The sequence below is a fragment of the Aulonocara sp. 'chitande type north' Nkhata Bay genome, linkage group LG15, assembly GCF_057382095.1.
Source record: "Aulonocara sp. 'chitande type north' Nkhata Bay isolate Kocher_YH1m ecotype deep benthic linkage group LG15, A_spYH_male_GT1.1, whole genome shotgun sequence".
Classification (NCBI taxonomy): Eukaryota; Metazoa; Chordata; class Actinopteri; order Cichliformes; family Cichlidae; genus Aulonocara; species Aulonocara sp. 'chitande type north' Nkhata Bay.
Genome location: NC_141358.1, coordinates 22,449,034 through 22,469,338, shown reverse-complemented (window position 1 = coordinate 22,469,338; position 20,305 = coordinate 22,449,034). Strand labels below are relative to the sequence as shown.

Below are 20,305 nucleotides of genomic sequence, written 5' to 3'. Positions count from 1 at the left end.
AAAAAGCCAACTTTAAGCTGGTGCACAGTAAAGTCTTTAATTCAGCCTATATGACAACATTTCAGTGCACTGTGGAGATCCTTGTGCTTACCATACCATCCAGGTGGGGACGGGCAATAAACTGGTGCAGGTCTACAAGGCCCAACTGCAAAACATCAGTGCACATTTGCATTATTCATATAATCCAAAGCAACAGTTTACTGGAATAATACACAAACAAAGTCATATTCTTATTTTTATATTTTGGTATAAATGTTCTTTTAAATCAGGAGAAAAATATGAATGTTTTATACCTTCTTGTCCAGAGTCTGTGACCTGTTCTTGCTTTTTGGTCTTTGTCTCTGTGAATAAACAAGGTCACATTAAAAAAAACAGCAGTTTTATAAATACACTAACATAATTTGCTCTGCTTTTGTAATACAGTGATCATGAATGTGACATATTTGTGGGGAAGTAATTGCTTACTTGTTTTGGAAGCCTTGGGTTTATCTACTTTCTTGGCTTTTTAGAATTGAACAAGGTACAAATATTTAAATTCATAACGTATATGTGAAAAAGTAATTCTCTCCTGATTAACATTGAGACCAGTTTATGTGTGTATTAAATCTTAGTACCTTTCAGAAAAGGAGGAAATCTTCGGATCTTTGTGATTTTCGGAGGCAGGCTGATTCTAGGAAGAGCTGATTACGACATGACTGTGTTTATTACAATATCACAATAAAGGCAAACAATAATAAGCGCATCATTTTAAAGATTAAATTCATATAAACATAAGAATCAGTGCTACCTGTCTTTTTGGGCTTTTCAGCTGTCTTTAGAGTCTTTACAGTCCTCACAGTTTCCCGATCTGAAAATGAACATAAGGGATAAAAAAAAGAAAATTGATAAATTATCTCTGAATCAAAAAGCTTAATTAAAGTTGCAACTTCATATCCAAGTGATGCAAATTATTATAATTTTACAGGGTGAGATAATATTGTTCCCTGAATTATTCCCCTGTAGAGCTTATGGGAGGTTACTGTGAAACATAATAATGACTTAAACTTTGTCTCTTGGGAGTTTTGCAGGTAACGTCAGTGAGTATATCTTAAATAGGAACTTTTTATTTGTTTTTTTTACCATTACCTTTTCTCCTTCTCACAGCAGAAACTCTCTTGGGAGCATCTGAAAATATAAACAAAGCTAAAGCTACAAACTGGAGGAGGAACACAGAGGCTTGTGAAGAGTTACGTACTTATGACACTGCATGCAGCACACAACATGATGCATATCTGCAGAATACAGGTTTATGTTCCAGCATAATCAACATTTATAAACTACAGTTTAAAAATGTTGATTAAAGTGGAAGAATCAAACAAAAATGAGTATAATGTCTACCCTTTATTAAAATGCTTTTTTTGTATTGTTTATATGACACAATGCAATAAGATGTGATATTATCATCACACCCTCCTTCTAAATAATGTATTATTTATACAGTAGAGTTGTTTTTATGCACCTGACTGTGAGGTAAGAAAAACAAAGAGACTCCAGCTCAAATCTCATATGGGATCACTTTTAAGTTTTACATTGAGTTGCATTTTTATTTTCTGTGTCACACAAGGCTTTAAAAACAAACAAACAATCCACTTGGTTGATACACAGAGACTTAAATACATGATCTAAATGTTAAACATGTTTGGGTTCCAAGTTACACCCAGTTTCTTATGAGCACCATCACATATTCTACATTCTCTCTGTTGCACCATCTTTACATTAAAATTTAACTACAGCTTGCACAAAGAACATATTTAGTTTTTATCTTGTGGAGAACAGGGATGGTGCATTATGATGCAATATGATCTATAAATCCTCAACAGAAAAAAAACAAGCGTTTCACGTGTGTTGAATATGAACATTGAAATGATATATGGGATTTTTTCTGCTTTTAAGACTAAAAAATACTAAAAAAAAAATAATAGTTTTGATTCTGTATGCATCTGAAACAGAAAGTTAGAAAACTCAATTTGTTTTTTTGTCAAATTACTGAATGAATTAAAACTTGCACAAATGATCAATACAATTGCTGCTGTAGGAAAATAAAAGAAGTCTAGATACAATGTAATCGCATAAGATAAAACATGTGCTAAATGTTTTCTCACAAGGGTTTTTTTTAATCTATTGCCATATACTGTTATTAGATAATACAGTTTCCACCTCATTAAAATAACTTATTTTATATGAAATACACTTCATCATTTATTTCATTTGAAAACCTTAGGTACTTTAAAAAAACAGTACTTTAAATTCAACCACACAGTCTTTCACTGACACTGTGTTATAAGAAAAATGTACAGCAGACATTATGAAACCATCACAGACCTTTTGCCTTAGCAGTCTTAGTGGGAGACTCTTTGGTCTTTGCAGAGTGCATACAGGGACACACTGGAATCACAAAGCATAAAATTAATGTTACCCTGACAAACAAATATGACAAAGCATTTATAATTCTCCTCAGGTTCTGACCTGTGGGCTCTGTCTTTGGCGCTGTCTCCTCTGGTCCAGGAACAGGTTTGATCACATCCACCGATGCCTTCTCATCCTCATCTTCGTCTTCATCATACTCCTCTTTCTTGTCTTCTTGTTCATCTACAGATTTCTCAGGTTTAGAAATTGGCTCTTCATCTTTGCCCTCATCCTTCTCCTCTGGAGCTGCAGGCCGGGTGGTGCCTGTAAAAGCAGAAAGTGGCTCTATCATAGAATCATGTCACACAACAAGGAAAAAACGAAAGGATTTGAGGTTTTCTACTCTGTTAAGGGCAACAAAGCAATTAAAGAAATTTGAGCAGGATAGACTCTTGACTTTCAGGAACAATATGTGTGATGAAATAAAATAAGCTACAGTCAATTTAAACTTACCACCTTCTACAGAGATTCCAATGACATTTCAGTGTTTTTTATAAGCTGTAAATTGGCCTCTCAATCTTTCCACTCTTGCATATTTTTTAAGGTGGACAAGCACTGATAGTGTTGCCTGCTTAGGGCAGAAATAAATGTATAATGGTAAAACATTTAAATAAAATAGATGCTTTTTACTGCCTACAAAAGGTATACTATTAACAATATTTGTAGAGGTAATTGCAAAAGAATTTGAAAAATTAATGAACAAAACTTCTTATAAATTTACTGGCCATGTAACCTTAATTTGACACACATAGCTTTGATGCTTTTGAATCCAATTTATCTGTTTCTCTAAGTTTGACTGACCTGTAGGTGGCAGTGCGAAGTCACAGATTTCACAGTCACACCTGACATACTGCCCACTCTTTAATAAATATGTTGTTGTTGCTTATTATTTGTCTTATTTGCATCTCCTTTAATAAGATGCTACCTTTTTAAATTATTATTATTAGTGTTGCCTTCTATTCCTACTATCAGGAATACATATATTCCGGTTTCATTGCACATTAACAGGTTTTAGAAACAATATTGAACACATTTATGAATCCTTTGCACCACAACAGCTGTTTGATACAAACCTGTTTCTTTTGTTTCTGCGTCTTCAGTCTTTCCTTCATCTTCAGCCTCTTCGAGCTCATCCCCTTCTTCATGGTCTTCATCAGTCTTTGCTGCCTCCTCCTGGACAGTTAATGTTCCTGCAGCAGCAGCTATAAAAACACAGAACACAATATACTATGACAACTGTGTATTTAAAGCATGAAATATGAAAAATCACCTTTCCTGTGCTGCTTCTAGCTCATTTTTGTCCATCCTTCTTGTGTTTATAAGAACTAAATGTAAAAAATAAAGTTGTACAATACCTGCCATCAAGATTTCACTAACACCATCATCTTCTTCATCTTCATCCTCATCTTCTTCATCCTCCTCATCTAAAGAGCTTGTATCAACATCCTTATCATCAGTTGTGTCATAAGAGTCACTCAGAATTGTTTCTCCAGTGGAGTCCTCATCCGTTTCAAAGGAAATGTCATCCTCATCATCTTCATCACCTAAGACGCCACTGTCTGTGCTCGTAAAGGGAGGAATGCCAGCTTCCTCCTCCTCTTCCTCTTTGTCATCATCAGGGATGCCCTCTTCAGTGACATCAGGTTTGTCTTGAGCATCTTTGTGTTTAAGGTCTTCAAGGATGTCTTTGTCAAAGTCCAGGTCAAGGTCATCATCTTTAAGGTCTTCTTCATCATCTTCATCATCTTCATCATCTGCAAAGTGTTCGGAGGATGCAACAGAGATGTCCTCGTCTGATTGGTCCAGCTCCTCATCATCTTCCTCCTCGACTGTGTCTTCTACAGTTTTTATGTCTTCTTCCAAGTCTTCATCTTCAGCAGGAAGTGGAGAAAGATCTTCTTCATCTTCATCTTCTTCCTCTGCCAGTTTGTGATCAATATCTTCCTCATCCTCACTACCAGCTACAATAGGAGGAAGATCCAGGTCATCGCTAGTGTCTTCTGCAATGACATCATCACTATCAGTAACACCCTCAGCTAGTCTATCATCTTCATCATCTTCTTCATCATCCTCCAGCTCGTCCTCTCCCTCTTCCTCTTCACTGGAAAGAAGTTGATCGTCACTGGTTTCATCTTCATCCTGTTCTTCTTTGTCTTTTTCATCATCTTCTTCGGGTAAAGTTACCTCTTCTTCACTGTCTGTCACCCCAACAGGAACATCGGACTCAGAATCAGGAGATACAGCCGACTCTTCATCCTCAGAAGTGGAAATGGGTTCAGGAGAAACTTCATCATCCTCCTCCTCTTCCTCATCCTCCAGTTCTTCGCCTTCCTCCTCTTCCTCATCCTCCAGTTCTTCGCCTTCCTGCTCTTCATCTCCTTTGGCCTCTTCCTCCTCCCCCTCCTCTTCTTCCTCATCCTCCAGTTCTTCGCCTTCCTCCTCTTCCTCATCCTCCAGTTCTTCGCCTTCCTGCTCTTCATCTCCTTTGGCCTCTTCCTCCTCCCCCTCCTCCTCCTCCTCCAATTCCTCCTCCTCCTCATCTACTTCTTCTTCCTCCTCATATTCCTCCTCTTCATCATATTCATCTCCATACTCCTCATCATACTCCTCCTCTTCCTCATATTCATCTCCATACTCCTCCTCCTCTTCCTCATATTCCCCTTCTTCCTCCTCCTCTTCGTCCTCCCCAGCCTCCTCTCCTTCATCTCCTTCTTCTCCCTCTGCCTCTCCCTCCCCCTTTTCATCCTCCAGAACTTCAGTCATTGGTGGTTGCTTTTGTGCTTGCATTCCTATGACTATAAAAAATTAAATGGGTTAATCAAATTAAGAGAGCAGTAAAAAGTAAAAATCCCGCAATTTCTCTTTGAATAATATTGTATTAACACAAAAATGGTAAAATTCAAGTGTCACACTTATCAGTGTGACCCATTGGGATGCTAGATTTTCACTACACATTACTATGGATTCATGATAACTATGACGTTGCTATACTGACAAAAAGTGATGATGGTTAAAATTAGTCTATTAAAATAGCAATAATAAAAGTAGAAATAATTAAAATGAGTCAATAATAATAATAATAATTTTGTAAAAGTCAGTGATATATTAATTTTGTACACAAACTATCTTAAAGCTTAAGGAACTATTGTTATTTTTTTGTATATTTTCATTAGTTTTTATTTTTTCATTTCTTTTTGTTAGAGTTTGCTTGTTTCAGTGTTATTATTTGAAATTGTTTAGGTTTAGCTGAGTTTTTATTCGTTTATTTACAATCTGCTTGTTTATGATCATTACAAAATGGTAGTTCTTGGTCAGGTGCAAAATTGAAATTCAGAATAGCTATTACAACACTTTCTCTCTATTTCTTTCACAGTACATTTGACTTGTGGGGTTTTTTTTCGAAGGCATTTTAAAAAATTCAGTATATTTAACTATATTTTCACACTTAGTTTTAGTTTTCAGTCTGGATTTAGTTAAGCATAAACGTCAGTGACTCAATCAGGCCAGCCTGTAAGTCAAGGCACAGGGTAGGGTAAATTAGTGCACCCATGAGCGCACCTCAACGAAGTGGCTACATTGTGTTAGCTCAAATGCTCAAAGGCCAAAAAAAGCTGGAAGAGCAGCACTAAAGGCAGGCTACAAATCAGTAAGCCCCCAGCTGTGTACCCATCTCCACTGCCTCACTTAACAAGGTAACACCGGCCAAACTGCTGCTACATGAATGAATCAGACTAATTTAGCCAGTTTGTTGTGGTTAGTAACTTAATCCACGTGTGAGAGAATTTATTTCAGCAACAGAAAAGTGAATTCCTAACAGGCAGTGACCTTACTCAGTCATAGAGTTTAAGTAAGCTAAGGCTGCAGTTGTTGCTGAAAGAGAAGAATAAGTCTGTAAGAAAACGTCCGTAACCGTAAATGTAGTGCAGATAGATGGTTCACTGCCTCATATGCATGGTTTGGCACAGTTCTTTTTTTTTTTTAAAAAGGTAAAGGCATGGAGTAAAATTACACTGAAAACGGGGATTAAGGAGAACCCAATATCGGTGATGGGCGTGATAAGTATTCCATTAATCTAAATGAAGTATTTAGCAGTAAAATTGGCAACAAAGTAAAAATGAGAGTTACAGACCTTTAGTTCGTGATGGTAGAAATTCTCCTGCAGCACAGAAAAAAAAATGATATATGTAATTAAAGAATTAAAAAACCAAATGTTTCACTCAGTACAATTAGTATACCAATTCACGGACACATTTAGTGGAAATTAAGAAGCTCAGTTGTGGCAATTAGCATCAGTTGGTTGCAAGTTAGATGCAAACAATCCTACAATCAGAAGAGCTGCTTGAATCAGTGCAACTAAAAAAAGGAGAGAAGTAAGATTCTGCTTTTAGTTGACTATTATGATTTTCTTTTGTTTCCATCATTAGTCTGTTATTAGGTGTGAGAACTGAACTTATCATTATTTCATTAAGTTTCATAAGAACATTCTCAGAAATGTATTAATATTGAATACCTTCTGTTTTCTTACTTTTCACCTCCACTTCATCATCCACATCATCCAACCAACTTGAATCTTTGAGATGGTTCATAGATATAGTCAACTTGGATATAACACCATTTCAGCAAACATGATTCTGTCCCTGCTGGCATCTTTATTCAGGCATGTCTACGAATACCTTCCAACAAACTTTCTTTAAACTTAAATATTTCAGTAAACTATGTCTGTAAAATATGAAGCTTATGCAATGACGTCTGTTGTATCTTCTATTAATACAACAAATCAAAACTTCTAGAAAAAAAAATAATTTTTTTTTCAGAGACACATTAAAAAAAACTTGCAGTACATGTGTTGTTCATTGTAAAGAAACACATTAGTCAAAGCAGTAGCATGCCCCCAGAAACTGCCATTTCAGAGTTTTGATTTTTCATACGTAATGACAGCTGAAATTACTTTTCCTGGAGGGGGTTTATGTTGGTAGAAGTCCACTTAAACCCCCCAGAGAATATATAATGCAGAGAACAACACATGTAAAGCAGCACAGTGAAAAAGAAGTGCAAAAAGCAGCAAGCAAGGCTTTTCAGTTCAAATTCTACAGCTGGATGATTTAAATGGGATATGCACTCAAAAGCAGAATTAGTACAAACCTTTTTTTCTGACTGCATATAGAGTTCCTGGAAAAGAAGAGAGAAAAGTGAAAACTAGCATATCATCAGATAAATTGCAGTCACAGAATTTGAATATGTTCATAAAGTCATGAACCTTCATCGTCGTCTGGAGCAATTAAGTTGGCAGCAAATTTCACTATTCCTGTGATTATGTTTGATGATTCATCCACGGCATCGTTTACCGCCTTCATGGGGTCTGAGCTGATCTTGCTGAGGCCTCCTGATGGAGCATGAACATGAATACAGGCACACAAACAAAAAGATGTTTTAGTTACTCGTGAAGTTTGACTGGAGTTGTTCACCTGCTTGTTTTTGTACCAAGCCCAACAATTAAGAGTTCCTCAACTCTTATTGTCACATTTCCTCAATACAGACAAAGCTATCAAATCAAATCAAATCACTTTTTATTGTCACATCACATGTGCAGGCACACTGGCACAGCACATGCGAGTGAAATTCTTGTGTGCGAGCCCCACAAGCAACAGAGATGTGCAAACACAACAACACAAACGAGCAAAATACAAGAATGGCCAACCTGAAACTAATAAATATATGTACAATATATAATAGTGTATGCATTTCTGGATGTGTATACTAAATATTTTCCTACGTGTGTGTGTGTGTGTGTGTGTGTGTGTGTGTGTGTGTGTGTGTGTGTGTGTGTATACACATTTTTACAAATTAAATAGTAAAAAAATAAAATAAAATAATAATAATAATAATAAAATATATAAAATATACAGAGTTGAACATCATACTTTCTCATTCCTCTAGAGTGAGGAAATGAGAAAGCATGATGTTCAAACTGGGATGGGGCAACAGGAGCTTAACTTGAAAGGCAGAAATCTGCATTTCAGGAGTTTTTCAATCTTCAATTACAAAGAACAGTAACCGACATTCCAGTTGAACCATCACAAAGGGCTGCAAATATAGAGCATATTGCTGTGCAAAGAGCATTTAAAAATCATATTGACTGTCTTTCATCAAGTTGGTGTTCATAGTTTTAAAAGTCAGGCTAACAGGTTATTTTTCTTTTGTTCATATTTAAATATTTTTGTTTATCTTTGTTTGAACATCTGTATGTGAATCTGACATTGAATCTGCACATTAGAACTTGTGCAATAAATTCCTTCAAACTAAATTCAATTAAACTCAAAAGACTTGAATTTTCTGACTTGTTTGCAAGCCAATTTGATGAAAGAGGGACCTGCATTCCAAGTGGAAATACCACCAAAACATTGTTCATTTTGGAATTACCTAGATGAGCCTTATCAGATTTTGTTTAACTTGAAATAAAACAGAATTTATACCAAGTAAAGCTAAAATACGCACTGGGAAAAAGGAAAAACAGAAATGCAGTGGAACACAGTTTGGTTTAAAATCCGAAGATTTCAGGAGAGCTTGAGTTTCTTACTCTGTAGACAGAGAACACTGATACTTGCAGTAAATAAATCAAGCATACCTGAATTTCAAATATTCAAAATAATTTTTGGAAACAGAAAATGTGTTACTTTTACAAATATTTTAATTTTTTTGAATAATAACAAAACAAATACCACCTAAGAAACCGAGCAGGAATTAGTCCACTTCACTTATAGAACCTCTTCTGACTACAAACTACTCTTAACATGACTGGACACCTAGAAAACAGACAGAATCAAGCATGAATGCAGTAATAGACAAAAAGCAGTCTTTAGCCTAATTTATCATCCCTCTACAGGTCCAACAAGGCTGTAAAGGACTTTCTAACATTGACAGCCAACATTACCAGTCAATGTTAGGGAGTTAGTAGCTGTTTTTATTAGTGCCCTTAGAAGAAGTGTCTGTTCTGACGATTTGGTAGCAGATATGGTGCCTTGCCTCTACGCCCTGAATCCTTAAAAACCCTCCTGGGTGGGTGACCTGGTTGGATGAAAAACACAGTGGCAATAAGTAAAGAATTTAAGTATAGTGATGAAGCAAAGGAAAACAAAGAAAGTGAAAGGAAAGGAAGGGTCGTGTAAGGTGAAGTATTTGTGTTGACATTAAGGTTATTTTAAACTAAACTAAAACAAAAAACTGAAAACGGAACAAATTAACTAAAATTAAAGTAAAGGCATTGGAGTAGAAATAAAAATTAATTTAAAAAAACTAGACAGAATTTTTTTTTTCACTGTAAAATTGTCAGTGCCACAATTTTAAGTTGAATTGAGGGTTAAAAACATAATTGATTAACAATACTGTGAATTGGGGAAATTGGTTGGGTACTACTGCTGCTACTATCCCAGATTCTTTTGCGTATGAGCGTTGGGTTAGAACACAGCTTAAATTAATAGATTTACAAGCATTGCTTTTTAATATAGTGATGACAAAATGACCCAATGCTTGTTATTTGGTGGTGTTACTGTTACATATGAACATATGAAGAAATTAAACTAGCAAGCTTTATACCAGTTGTTCATAATTGCAGACATCTAACAGTGTGTGGTAAGTAAATGCATTCAAATAAAATCAGAGTTTTAAAAAAATGCTTCAAACAACAGAAGTATCGGAAAACTGTGAAACGACTTTATCAGCATAATCTTTTGTCCTTCCCATGGAAGCTCATTCACTCATAGCGGTATGAAGGTTCATGAGATTTTACAAATGATAAACACTGAAGGCACGTCCAACCAGATTAACAACATATTCACACACCTTGAGGTACATGTTGTTGCTATTATTAAACTAGCCTTATCTTTGGTTTAAGATGCCAAAGATCGTTTGTGTAAATATGAAATGAGCTTCATCTCACGATAAACCTTATGGCCTGTTGAACAAAAAAGTTGAACAATAAACAATAAATGCAAATATAGATTGCAATAAAAACTTTGACCTAGTGCAGATAAGGCACCCAGGTACTGTTGGGTTCCCTTTTTTTTTTTTTAATGAGGCAAGACGAATAAACTCAAAGTATAAGTTTTCAAAATTTACAGAGCAGTTGAAGGTTGAGGTTAAAACCACGTGCCAACCAGACAAAGGGCATCACACCAAAACAGTAAACACTTTTATTATGAGACACATGAACAGAACATTAACACGATTGGTTAAAAAGTTAGGGAGTAGCTGTAGTTTAGACTTGGCTTTTCCCTTATTTGGGACTTGGTCTGGCTCTTGGCTCATCTTACATCTCCTGGATTGGAGAGCTCCCTGTAATGAGAAGAACTACAACGCTGCCCTACCTGCACAAACAGACACCAGAATTTATGACCTCCAGTACTTTTCTAGACCAAGCTTGTGTTGTGTGGGTGTGCCATCATCTTTCAACACTCAACTCTATATTGGCAGCAAAACATAATGTATAATAACAGATGAAACATAAATGTATGAAAAAAATGAGGTAATTGTGGAATACAAAATAATGAGGTATATTTGCATTAAAGTTAAAAAGTAAATTCTTCACAGTATACTGGTTCTCAGGGTCATGCTTAATTATTTGTTATTAGTTATTTGGCACAGCATACTATAGGTGAACCTATGTAATGAGACATAATTTCTCTAATTTGCTCATATACTGCTTAGAAATTTCCCTCTTTATCACTCCAAAGTGAATACAGTTATTGCAGCTGCTTTGGTCAAACCAGTCCCATTTGGTTGTTCATTGATTGACTTCCTGCATTAGCAAGTTTACCCTCAAAATATCATTTTCAACTCCACAGGAAACTGAAAGGCTGCTGATACTGTACCTGAAATGGTCTTGTAGTCCATTAGATCAAACATAATGACGAACACACAAGACCAAGTAATGATAAGAGCCAGAACCAAGATCCAGGCCAGCGGGGAGCTGAAAGTAGAGTAAAAGTCATCTGTAAAAGATTTCTTCAACACCCGCAGAGGTGGTGCCCCAGCGTCTCCGTTCTTGTGATCGAGGACCATGGTTGTAGTGGTCGATGTTCGTGCTAATGAACAAAATATCAGAAACTTTGGTTAGTAAAATATGCACAGCACCTTTTTAATTTTTTTTATCCCTAATATTCTAAGAAAATTTGTAAAATCAGAAGCTATGAAAACAAAACCCATTGCTTTATTTAAATACACATTACAAAAACTCTTCACTAGGAGCTACTGTTGGTGCAGTTACAGCCTGGTTTGCCACTTATAGCAGAGGTGAGAAATAAAAAAAGTACAAATACTTTGTTACTGTACTTCAGGTTTAAACTATTTGAGGGAAATTTATTTTTCTTAGCATGTACATCTTCAAAGATCAAAGCAATGTAAGCCTATATAAAGGAAACAATGATGCACAAAACAGTCTGACTGGCTGAAATGGCATTTTTGGTGCAGATGTCTTAAAGTTTTGGTCGTGAAACTTCAGCACAAAGAGAGTAATGGCTGGGAGCCTGGTTTCTCCAGCTTCCTCCCACAGTCCCAAGCTTTTTGTTTGCAAGTATAACAAGCAATTCTAATTTGGCCAAAGGTCTGAATGTGAGATTGAATGGTTGCCTCTGTGTGTTGGCCAGCATAGAGCAAAGTGTTCATGGTTTACCTTGGCTGTCCCCTAGGAAGGTTTGATTTGCTCCGGTCCTGTACGATTCAGATATGAGTGGGACAAAAGTCATCCTGGATGTTGATACTGATGTGGAGTGGGTAATGTGTTAGAAATAAAAGAATGCCATCTTGTTTGATCTAAATTGTCAAACTACAGAATGCTGACTTTAAAAAACATCCTGAAAAACCAAAATTTTAAAAAATGATATAAATGGCCTGTATTTGTATAGCGCTTTTACTAGTCCCGCCTAGGGACCCCAAAGCGCTTTACACACCCAGTCATCCACCCATTCACACACTGGTGGAGGCAAGCTACAGTCGTAGCCACAGCTGCCCTGGGGTAGACTGACAGAAGCGAGGCTGCCATATCGCGCCATCGGCCCAACACCAGTAGGTGAAGTGTCTTGCCTAAGGACACAAGGACCGAGACTGTCCGAGCCAGGGCTCGAACCCGGCAACCTTCCGATTACAAGGCGAACTCCCAACTCTTGAGCCACGGTCGCCCTAGCTGCTAGTGAAGAGTTTTTGATATGGCAGGCTAGTCCATTTTGACGAAATTTCGGTGAAGCAACACAAATCAGTACTGAGTAGACTTATGCCTAACACATGCTTCTATATGTTTCTGACAATGTCAGAGCATGCACCTAATGAGATGATGTATGTTGTCCTGGGGGATCTCTCAGATCTGAACCAGGGTATTACTGAGCTCCTAGACAGGCTGAAGTGCAACATGGTGGCATCAGATGGACTAAAACATAATGTCCCACAGGTGTTCTCTTGGATTTAGGTCAGGCAAGCATGGGGGCCAGTGCCTATGCTAGGCACTTTCTGCAGTCTTGCCACATTAGGCCGGGCGTTACTGTGCATCAGGAGAACCCATTGCATGAGCATTGAATCTAACATTGGTGATACCTAATGGCAATCAGGGTGCTGTTGCCTGTGAAGGTCTGTTTGTCCCTTGATATCCCGACGATAACTCACTAGAGGACATTGGGCCTTCAGGCCACCCTCATAAAGTCTGTTTCACACCAGTGATCTGCTGGGTGTCATTTTGTAGCTCTGGCAGTGCTCATCCTATTTCTCTTTGTACAAAAGAGCAGATACCAGTCCTGCTGCTGGGTTAAGGACCTTCTACGACCCTGTTTAGCTCTCCTAGAGTAACTGTCTGTCTCTTGGAATCTCCTCCATGTACTTGAGACAGAGCTGGAAGACAAACCAAACTTTCTGGCAATGGCATGTATTGACATGTCATCCTGGAGGAGCTATGCAACCTCTGTAGGGTCTAGGTATCAGCTCATGTGACCAGTGGTGACACTGACCTTAGCAAAACTAGTAAAAAATTATTCCTGTTTTGGGGTTGTGTCATTGTTGCCACTTATGCACACCTGTAGGCATTTTTATTGACACCTAATCAGCTTAAACTGACCAACTGACCACCTCAATATGCCAAGAAATTGGACTGACTTGGTTCTATACTCTGAGAGTGTTCATTTAAATGTTTTGAGCACTGTATAAAATAAACTAACTAGCCTTAGTTTTTCATTATTCAGCCACAGTTAGTGTTAATGTTTAAATTCAGATTGGTCTTTCATCCTATGACAGCTGAGATAGGCTCCAGCTCCCATGTCATCCTCAAGTGGAAAGTGGAAAGAAAGTGGATGAATGATTGATGGATACTTTTAGTTTATCCTGTAAGTGAGCAGTTACCATCCATGCCCATATGGTTTATTTAGACTCACTAACCAAGTATTGTTAGTGTAGATTTCTTAATCTGGATTTTTGTGTGTTTTCATTTATGTTTTTTCTAATGTATTGCTTTGCTTGGGCTCTGCTTCATACAACAGTGCAGCATAAAGAGTTTGCTTTGTCTCATAACACCAGTCACCATCCAGTTGTTCATATGTCTGTGGGTGTATTAAGCTTAGACCACCTGTTGACTCTCTTCAGCTCAGTGTTGGCAGCTACTGTGGGATACTCTCTTACTGCTGACTCAAACAGCTTAGCAGGACTCTAAACACACATAGAGCAATTAGGTTAGAGGGAGGTGTGTGTGTGTGTGTGTGTGTTTGATTTTTACTGGTCTTTTCAAAACATGAATAACAAGTTGTGGAGCCTGTTGTGAGATGACTGTAATGACACCATTGAGTTGTTGTAGTTTAAACTGCGAATAAATGTTCTCTAAAATGTCAATGGACGTATTTTATAGCAGTCATTTCTCTACCCAGGATTTTTCAACTCTCTCTCTGCTCACAAAGTTTTCAGTCAGCACTAAAGAGCAGCCATAAACATTATAATAGAGTTCTATTTTTAACCTATTCCATAATTGGCCATTTATATGGTTTAACCAACATTTTTCTTTATCAAGAAATCGCAAAATAGCTTACACGCACGCACGCACACACACACACACACACTCACACAACCCCGTTCAGCTATCTTAGTGAGGACCTTCATTGACATAATGCTTTCCCTAGCCCCTTACCCTAACCCTAAAAATGAATGCCTAACCCTAACCCTTACCCTATACCTAACCATAATCTAATTTTAACCCTGACACTAAAATCACATTTTGAGCCTAAAAATGCCTTTAAATGCCTTCAAATTTGTGAGGACCAGGTTGTGTGTCCTCACAAGTGACTGTTGGTTCTCACAAGATAGCTAGACAGGAACACACACACACACAAGTGCCTGTTCAAAGCCAGGAAAACCCCTGCCACCTGTAATATTAATAACCACTGATACAGAACGTTCAGCAATACTGCCTGTGCTATGAATGTCTACATCTTTGTTTTCAAATAATATTTGTCCTGGGTTTGTCAGTCCATCCACACGCCTAGTTGAAAGTATATGGACAATTAGTGACCACACTACAATCAAACTGGGCACTCAGAAATGGGATAGATATCTTAATAGTGCTAGATATATTTGATCACAAATTATGTAGTTTAGAGGTTGATGTAGTGTCTTGTAGCAATATTCCAAAGTTCACAGACTAATAATACAAATTACTCTGTTACAGAACTTTAACCTGCTTTATACTTTTCTCTGTAGCAATGGAAACAACTAACTGAATATGGCCTACATTAGGCCTTGATAATTTCAGAAATCTTTACAAAGTTAGAATTTTTGGTGTAAATCTGCAGTTGTAGCTGCCCAAAGTCTTCAACTGATACACAGGCTTCTGTAGGTGTATTGACAATAGTAATTCTTTGAGAGCCTTCCTTCTTTTTTCCAGGCTTTTATGGATAGATTTGACCATGCACTGCAGTTCACTGATGATGTGTAGTTCAGCACTGTGGTCCAAATCCAACTTATAAACAATTAATCATGAATTTGACAAGAGATCCCTGTGTACTTGTACTTCTATTTTGTCTATCTTTTATTTTCTATCTATCTTTTTAAACAGTTTCATGTATTCATTTTACCAGTCTGTGAGCTCCTATTTTAACAAAACCCTCAATGCAGACATTGTAACACGTGCAAGACAATAAAGACCATTTTTGGAATTTAGTACTGGAAATAAAAACATTAATAGCATGTGAATATGTCCTTCCCCTTTGGACTTGATATTTTCCTTGACCACTGTTTTCAAAACTCAACTCTAAATGGTGTGACCATCCATCCATGTATGATTCCTCCTTTTATGGCTGACCTGCCTCCATGCTGTGGATGACATTTCTGCCATTGCTCTCACAGGGTATCCATGACAGCTGAGCTCAGAGCAGTCATTAGGAGCTAGTGGAGCCAGAATGCAGGGAAGTGTTGTCATAACATTTCAGTAATGAGTGCACAGAACTGAACTAAACACAGCAGAGACCTTTTAACATCCGGATGGTTGAGCCTGATAAGTGTTATAAATCAGGTTAGAAATTTGATTCCAACATAACCTACAACAACATTCAGGTGTCAAATTCTCAATATTACAACAGAGAAAGCAAACAGGTTGTTTGCTTGGTTTACAGACTCTATTATTTGTAATATTTATGTGGAAAATAACAGTATACTAGTATACAAGTATACTAAACAACTGGAATTCTTTCCACCCAGTGGTTTCTAATTTTACTGAAAGTGACAGAGAGACTACTTCTCCGCTTTGCCTCACAGCCATGACATTAATTCCCCAACTATGAAGCATCTCCACAGCAAGTTCTTCGTAAACTCTTCTGACTGAAATTGAAAGAAGCATTGTTGCACCTGAGCATGTTATATTTCAATACAAATCTTTTCTTTTTTCATTTCTAAATGCTTAGCTGTTCCAGTCTTTCACACATACAGGTCTTCTTAGTCTTGTAAGAAGCACCATTCCAAAGGATTCCAAAGGGGAATGTAACTAAGCCTTTTTCCATAATTTATTTTCTTCTGAAAAAGAAAAAGAATTATAAGATAACTGGCTGTCTTGACAGAAGCATTTAAATTAGGAAATAATCTTATTATTCCTAATATCATTGGTAATAATTACACCCTAATAGCTTAGATATTAGGAATAATCTAGGCATTAAAGAGGCAAGGTACACCCTTGACAGCGTGACACTCTTTCACTTGGATAACACATCGACACAGACCCATTCATGCTCACATGGCCAGTTAAGAATCACCTATTAACTTAAAGTGGGTTCCCTCTGTGTACTCTGTCTTTGGACGGTGAGAGAAAGCCAGAGTACACAGAGGGAACCCGCAGGGGCAACATGTAAATTCTTATAATTAGGAATGAGAACATTAAAAAAAAAAGTGTGGACACTAAGAAACTGAATTTTAAAGCATGAATGTTCGTTCATGATTATTGGAAGTATTAGTTTGACAAATAAATACTAAAGTTTCCTGAAGCTTTTAGCATATGTAAAAGGCTTTCATTGGCACTTGTCATGTTCATCTACATCCACTAATTAACATCATAAAATGTGACTGACTATTTGAGAAAAGCATAAGTGGACCATAAAATTATAGTTTTGTTTTTTCCAACATAATTCTTAACGTGAAGATAATCAGCTCTTTATACTGTCATTTCAGCTGTCATTTCAATAACAATAATCATCTCATTAGCATAAGTATGTGTGTGTACACCCACACAGCAGCTTTTAGCTGATTAGCTGCTTTTCTTTGTGGTTTAAGGCTGAGAGCAAAAAAAAAAAAGGCTGAGAGCAAACATACATATGTATGTTTGTCCTACTGTAGTCTGTCAAAATCTCCTCTTTGAAAAAGGCCTTTCATAGAGCTGCAAAGGTTAGCCCTGCCAAAAATTGCATATTATTTGTCTAACATTTGACATTTTTTGTCTTCCTATCTGTGGGTGGTCTTTTGTAATTGCTGAACAATCAGAGGAATCATCTACCATACAATGACATTTTTTTTGTTTTTGTTTTTTTCCCACAACATCACGATCCCAGAGCACTCAGCAACATCGGATGCTATATTTGTAAATGTGCTTCCTTACATAGGATATGTCAGAAAATCATATTTTTTTTTATTTTACACATCCACATGTCAACTCAAAGATAACATCCTATCAAGACTGGGAGTCCACTTACTCATACAAATCACTTTCTTGCATACAGACAAATGTCTGTAGCAGTGATTGGCTTACTGTGCCCACAGTTTTCACTGGGACAGTGTGTTATTTTTTCCCCAAGAATTTCACAATGTGAGTTCAGTCAACATAGAATACTGAATGGACTTCAAAGTATGGATTTGGATAGTCATTTCATTTACTGTTGTCCTGATTTACTATTAAGTTGAAACATTTAACATCAATTTATCTTTGATGACTCAAATGACTTTATTTACTTAAAATCTTCAGTGGGGAAATGAACTGCTGCTAATAGCTGCTATTTAGCTGCTAATGATGGACTAGAGCTAAATAATATGGTTTTACTTCATTTTCAATTCTGTGTCTGTGTTGAATTGAGTAGCTGTGGTACCATCTTTTGTCAACTAAAACAATGAAGCATTTTAAATTGCCCAAACAAACTGCACCAGATTAGAGCCCATGACTGTCTTCTTTTCTATCACAGTGTTGCTGAGGCTCATTGGTACTGTAGTATTTAGACCCAGCTGTCATGCTACAGTGACAAGGAATGGTTTTGAAGTAATTAAAACTGGTGGGCATCTTATGAACTTGACGGTGCACAAATGCCAAATGTCTGTTCAAAGATCCTCTTGTCTCATTTTCTTTATGCCAGGCAAAAACATGTAAAATGGTGTCACAACATCAGCTGATATGCAACAGCAGGAACAGTGTTGATGCTGACTGATCCTATACTGCACAGTCGGTGTCATGGGGATCTGAAGCTGCATTACAAATAGCAGATACATGATAGCAGAATATTTTTAGATACTTCTAATCATGAAATTCTCCTACACACCACTTAGCACAACATCAGAAGGTCTGTGTGCAAAACAGACGTACAGTGCTCCGCAGAATTTCATATAAAATGATAAGAGGCATATTTTAGGCAAGAAGTTGTTGAAATGGTCAAAGTCAAAGAGTAACCAAGGTGATACTTTACCTTCAGCTGCTTCGGTCATGGTTTCAAAATAAATATTCTGTTACAAAACTTAAATCCTTTATGGAGATTTTGTTGCCATGAAAACAAATACTTGTGGTAAATCCTTGGATCGTCTGCACAATTTAATCCCAGTGTTTAATTCCAATCCAGCAACGTCATCCAAAAGGTTTGTGATAAATGGGAATATGAAAAAATTAAACCAGAGGCCACCACCAGAAACCCTACACCCCTTTGTCCATTCTCAGGATTTAATCCTGCACTATATTTCCAGGCATCAGAAAGTTTTAATGAGTCTTGGTTTAGAAAGTCTTGAAAGCTGACTTCTGTCCCAGTGGATCAGGCTGGGGAGACAGACAGAGACCAAGTTAACGTGGCCCGTGTCTTTGCCCTTTGCCTGCTTAGGGCTGGGATTGTAGATAGAGCAGCTTGTCCCCCCACCCACACCTCCACTGGCTCAGACAGAATTAGACCGAGCACAGGGACTGACGGATGATGGAAGGGAAAGAGAGAAAAGAGACTAGGAGCGAGAGCTTCAATGTAACTTTATCCCACCAGCCTATGTTGCCGTTGGAGTCACATGGTCACAGTATGGATAGTGCTTTCACATGTGTTAAAACAATATGTAATTGTATCATAAACTCTCAAATCTGCGTATTTGTATTTTCAAAGTATTCAGTTGCAAACTTTCAAAGTCTGAATTCAAATTTTTCCTATTACGTTCATAGTGTGTTTTCAATTTCTAAGCCCAAGGCCCTGAGTTATTCTTAGATCGGCTCACGTCAACTGGTATTCTGCTTTGCCTTTTTAGGCCAGAGGCGTGACCTTAACACCCCATCCCCTTTCCTTCCTTCCAGCCCCCGCCCTCATGATACCAAATCCTGCTCATTCAGACCTCCACTGCTCGGAGCAGAGCTGTCATGAAGTGGAAAGAAAGAAAACAAAGATCAGAAGAGCTGAATTGCTGGCAATATTTTACACCAGGTTACATGCAAGTTGCCAGTTGTCAGAGGACTCGAGTACAAGTCAGCTTAAGATTCCTCAATAAAGTAGTAGAAGTTGGTGATCAAAGTCACACTACTCACTCTCTCCAAGAATTGTATGCCTTTTCCTTGTGTCTACATGAATAATTGTGCTACCTTTGAAAAACCTCGATGGTTTTTATTGTTGGATTGTATAGCTACTCAGAAACTTTTAAAAGCTAGAATTAAATAAAATTAATAGTAATGAGAAGAAAGTTTATTAGTACTTACTAAAAAAAACAATGAAAATGCATGTTAAAATACACATGGTAATAGTAAGTTAATAGTTAGAACTTTTGTTGTGAACTTTGGTTTACCTTGTTCCAAATAATGTGAATCTGCTCTTGAGACTACAGAAAAATGTGAAAATTATTTTCTTTCAATATTTTCCACAAAGACATCTTCTTAAAACCTAGACACAATATGCAATACACAGAATGTTGACATCATTTTAAAAGGTAATCTGGCTATTAGAAGATTTTAAAATAAGATAAATCCAACCTTAGATGACACTATACAATATATTACATCAGGGGTGCTCAATACGTCGATCGCGATCGACCAGTCGATCGCAAAGGTAGTATTGGTAGATCGCATGGCATTAAAAAAATAGATGCCAGCCTATCATCCATCCCGTCACTTGATTGATACAGGGAAGCCAGTCAGATG

General features: G+C 37.2%; 1 protein-coding gene across 4 annotated transcripts in view; it reads right to left on the bottom strand.

Moving 5' to 3' along the window:
- Positions 1 to 19,106, bottom strand: part of LOC147313047 (uncharacterized) — a 35,990-nt gene extending 16,884 nt beyond the window's left edge. For 2 of the 4 annotated variants that reach the window (XR_015125138.1, XM_086264995.1), the window contains exons 1-15: positions 18,618 to 19,106; positions 11,313 to 11,525; positions 7,703 to 7,828; positions 7,588 to 7,614; positions 6,575 to 6,601; positions 3,801 to 5,240; positions 3,519 to 3,647; positions 2,506 to 2,709; positions 2,362 to 2,424; positions 1,126 to 1,164; positions 788 to 847; positions 615 to 680; positions 466 to 501; positions 294 to 341; positions 92 to 145 (exon numbers count right to left, since the gene is read on the bottom strand). Coding sequence is in view for 2 of the 4 variants with exons in the window: in XM_086264995.1 (XP_086121121.1) it covers positions 92 to 145; positions 294 to 341; positions 466 to 501; positions 615 to 680; positions 788 to 847; positions 1,126 to 1,164; positions 2,362 to 2,424; positions 2,506 to 2,709; positions 3,519 to 3,647; positions 3,801 to 5,240; positions 6,575 to 6,601; positions 7,588 to 7,614; positions 7,703 to 7,828; positions 11,313 to 11,525; positions 18,618 to 18,636 (2,551 nt within the window). In the remaining 2 variants the exon portion in view is untranslated. Of the gene's footprint in view, positions 1 to 91; positions 146 to 293; positions 342 to 465; positions 502 to 614; positions 681 to 787; positions 848 to 1,125; positions 1,165 to 2,361; positions 2,425 to 2,505; positions 2,710 to 3,518; positions 3,648 to 3,800; positions 5,241 to 6,574; positions 6,602 to 6,955; positions 7,016 to 7,587; positions 7,615 to 7,702; positions 7,829 to 9,468; positions 9,511 to 11,312; positions 11,526 to 18,617 lie in introns of all 4 variants that reach the window. The other 2 variants (XM_086264994.1, XR_015125137.1) reach the window with 2 other exon arrangements.
- Positions 19,107 to 20,305: the final 1,199 nt, after the last annotated feature.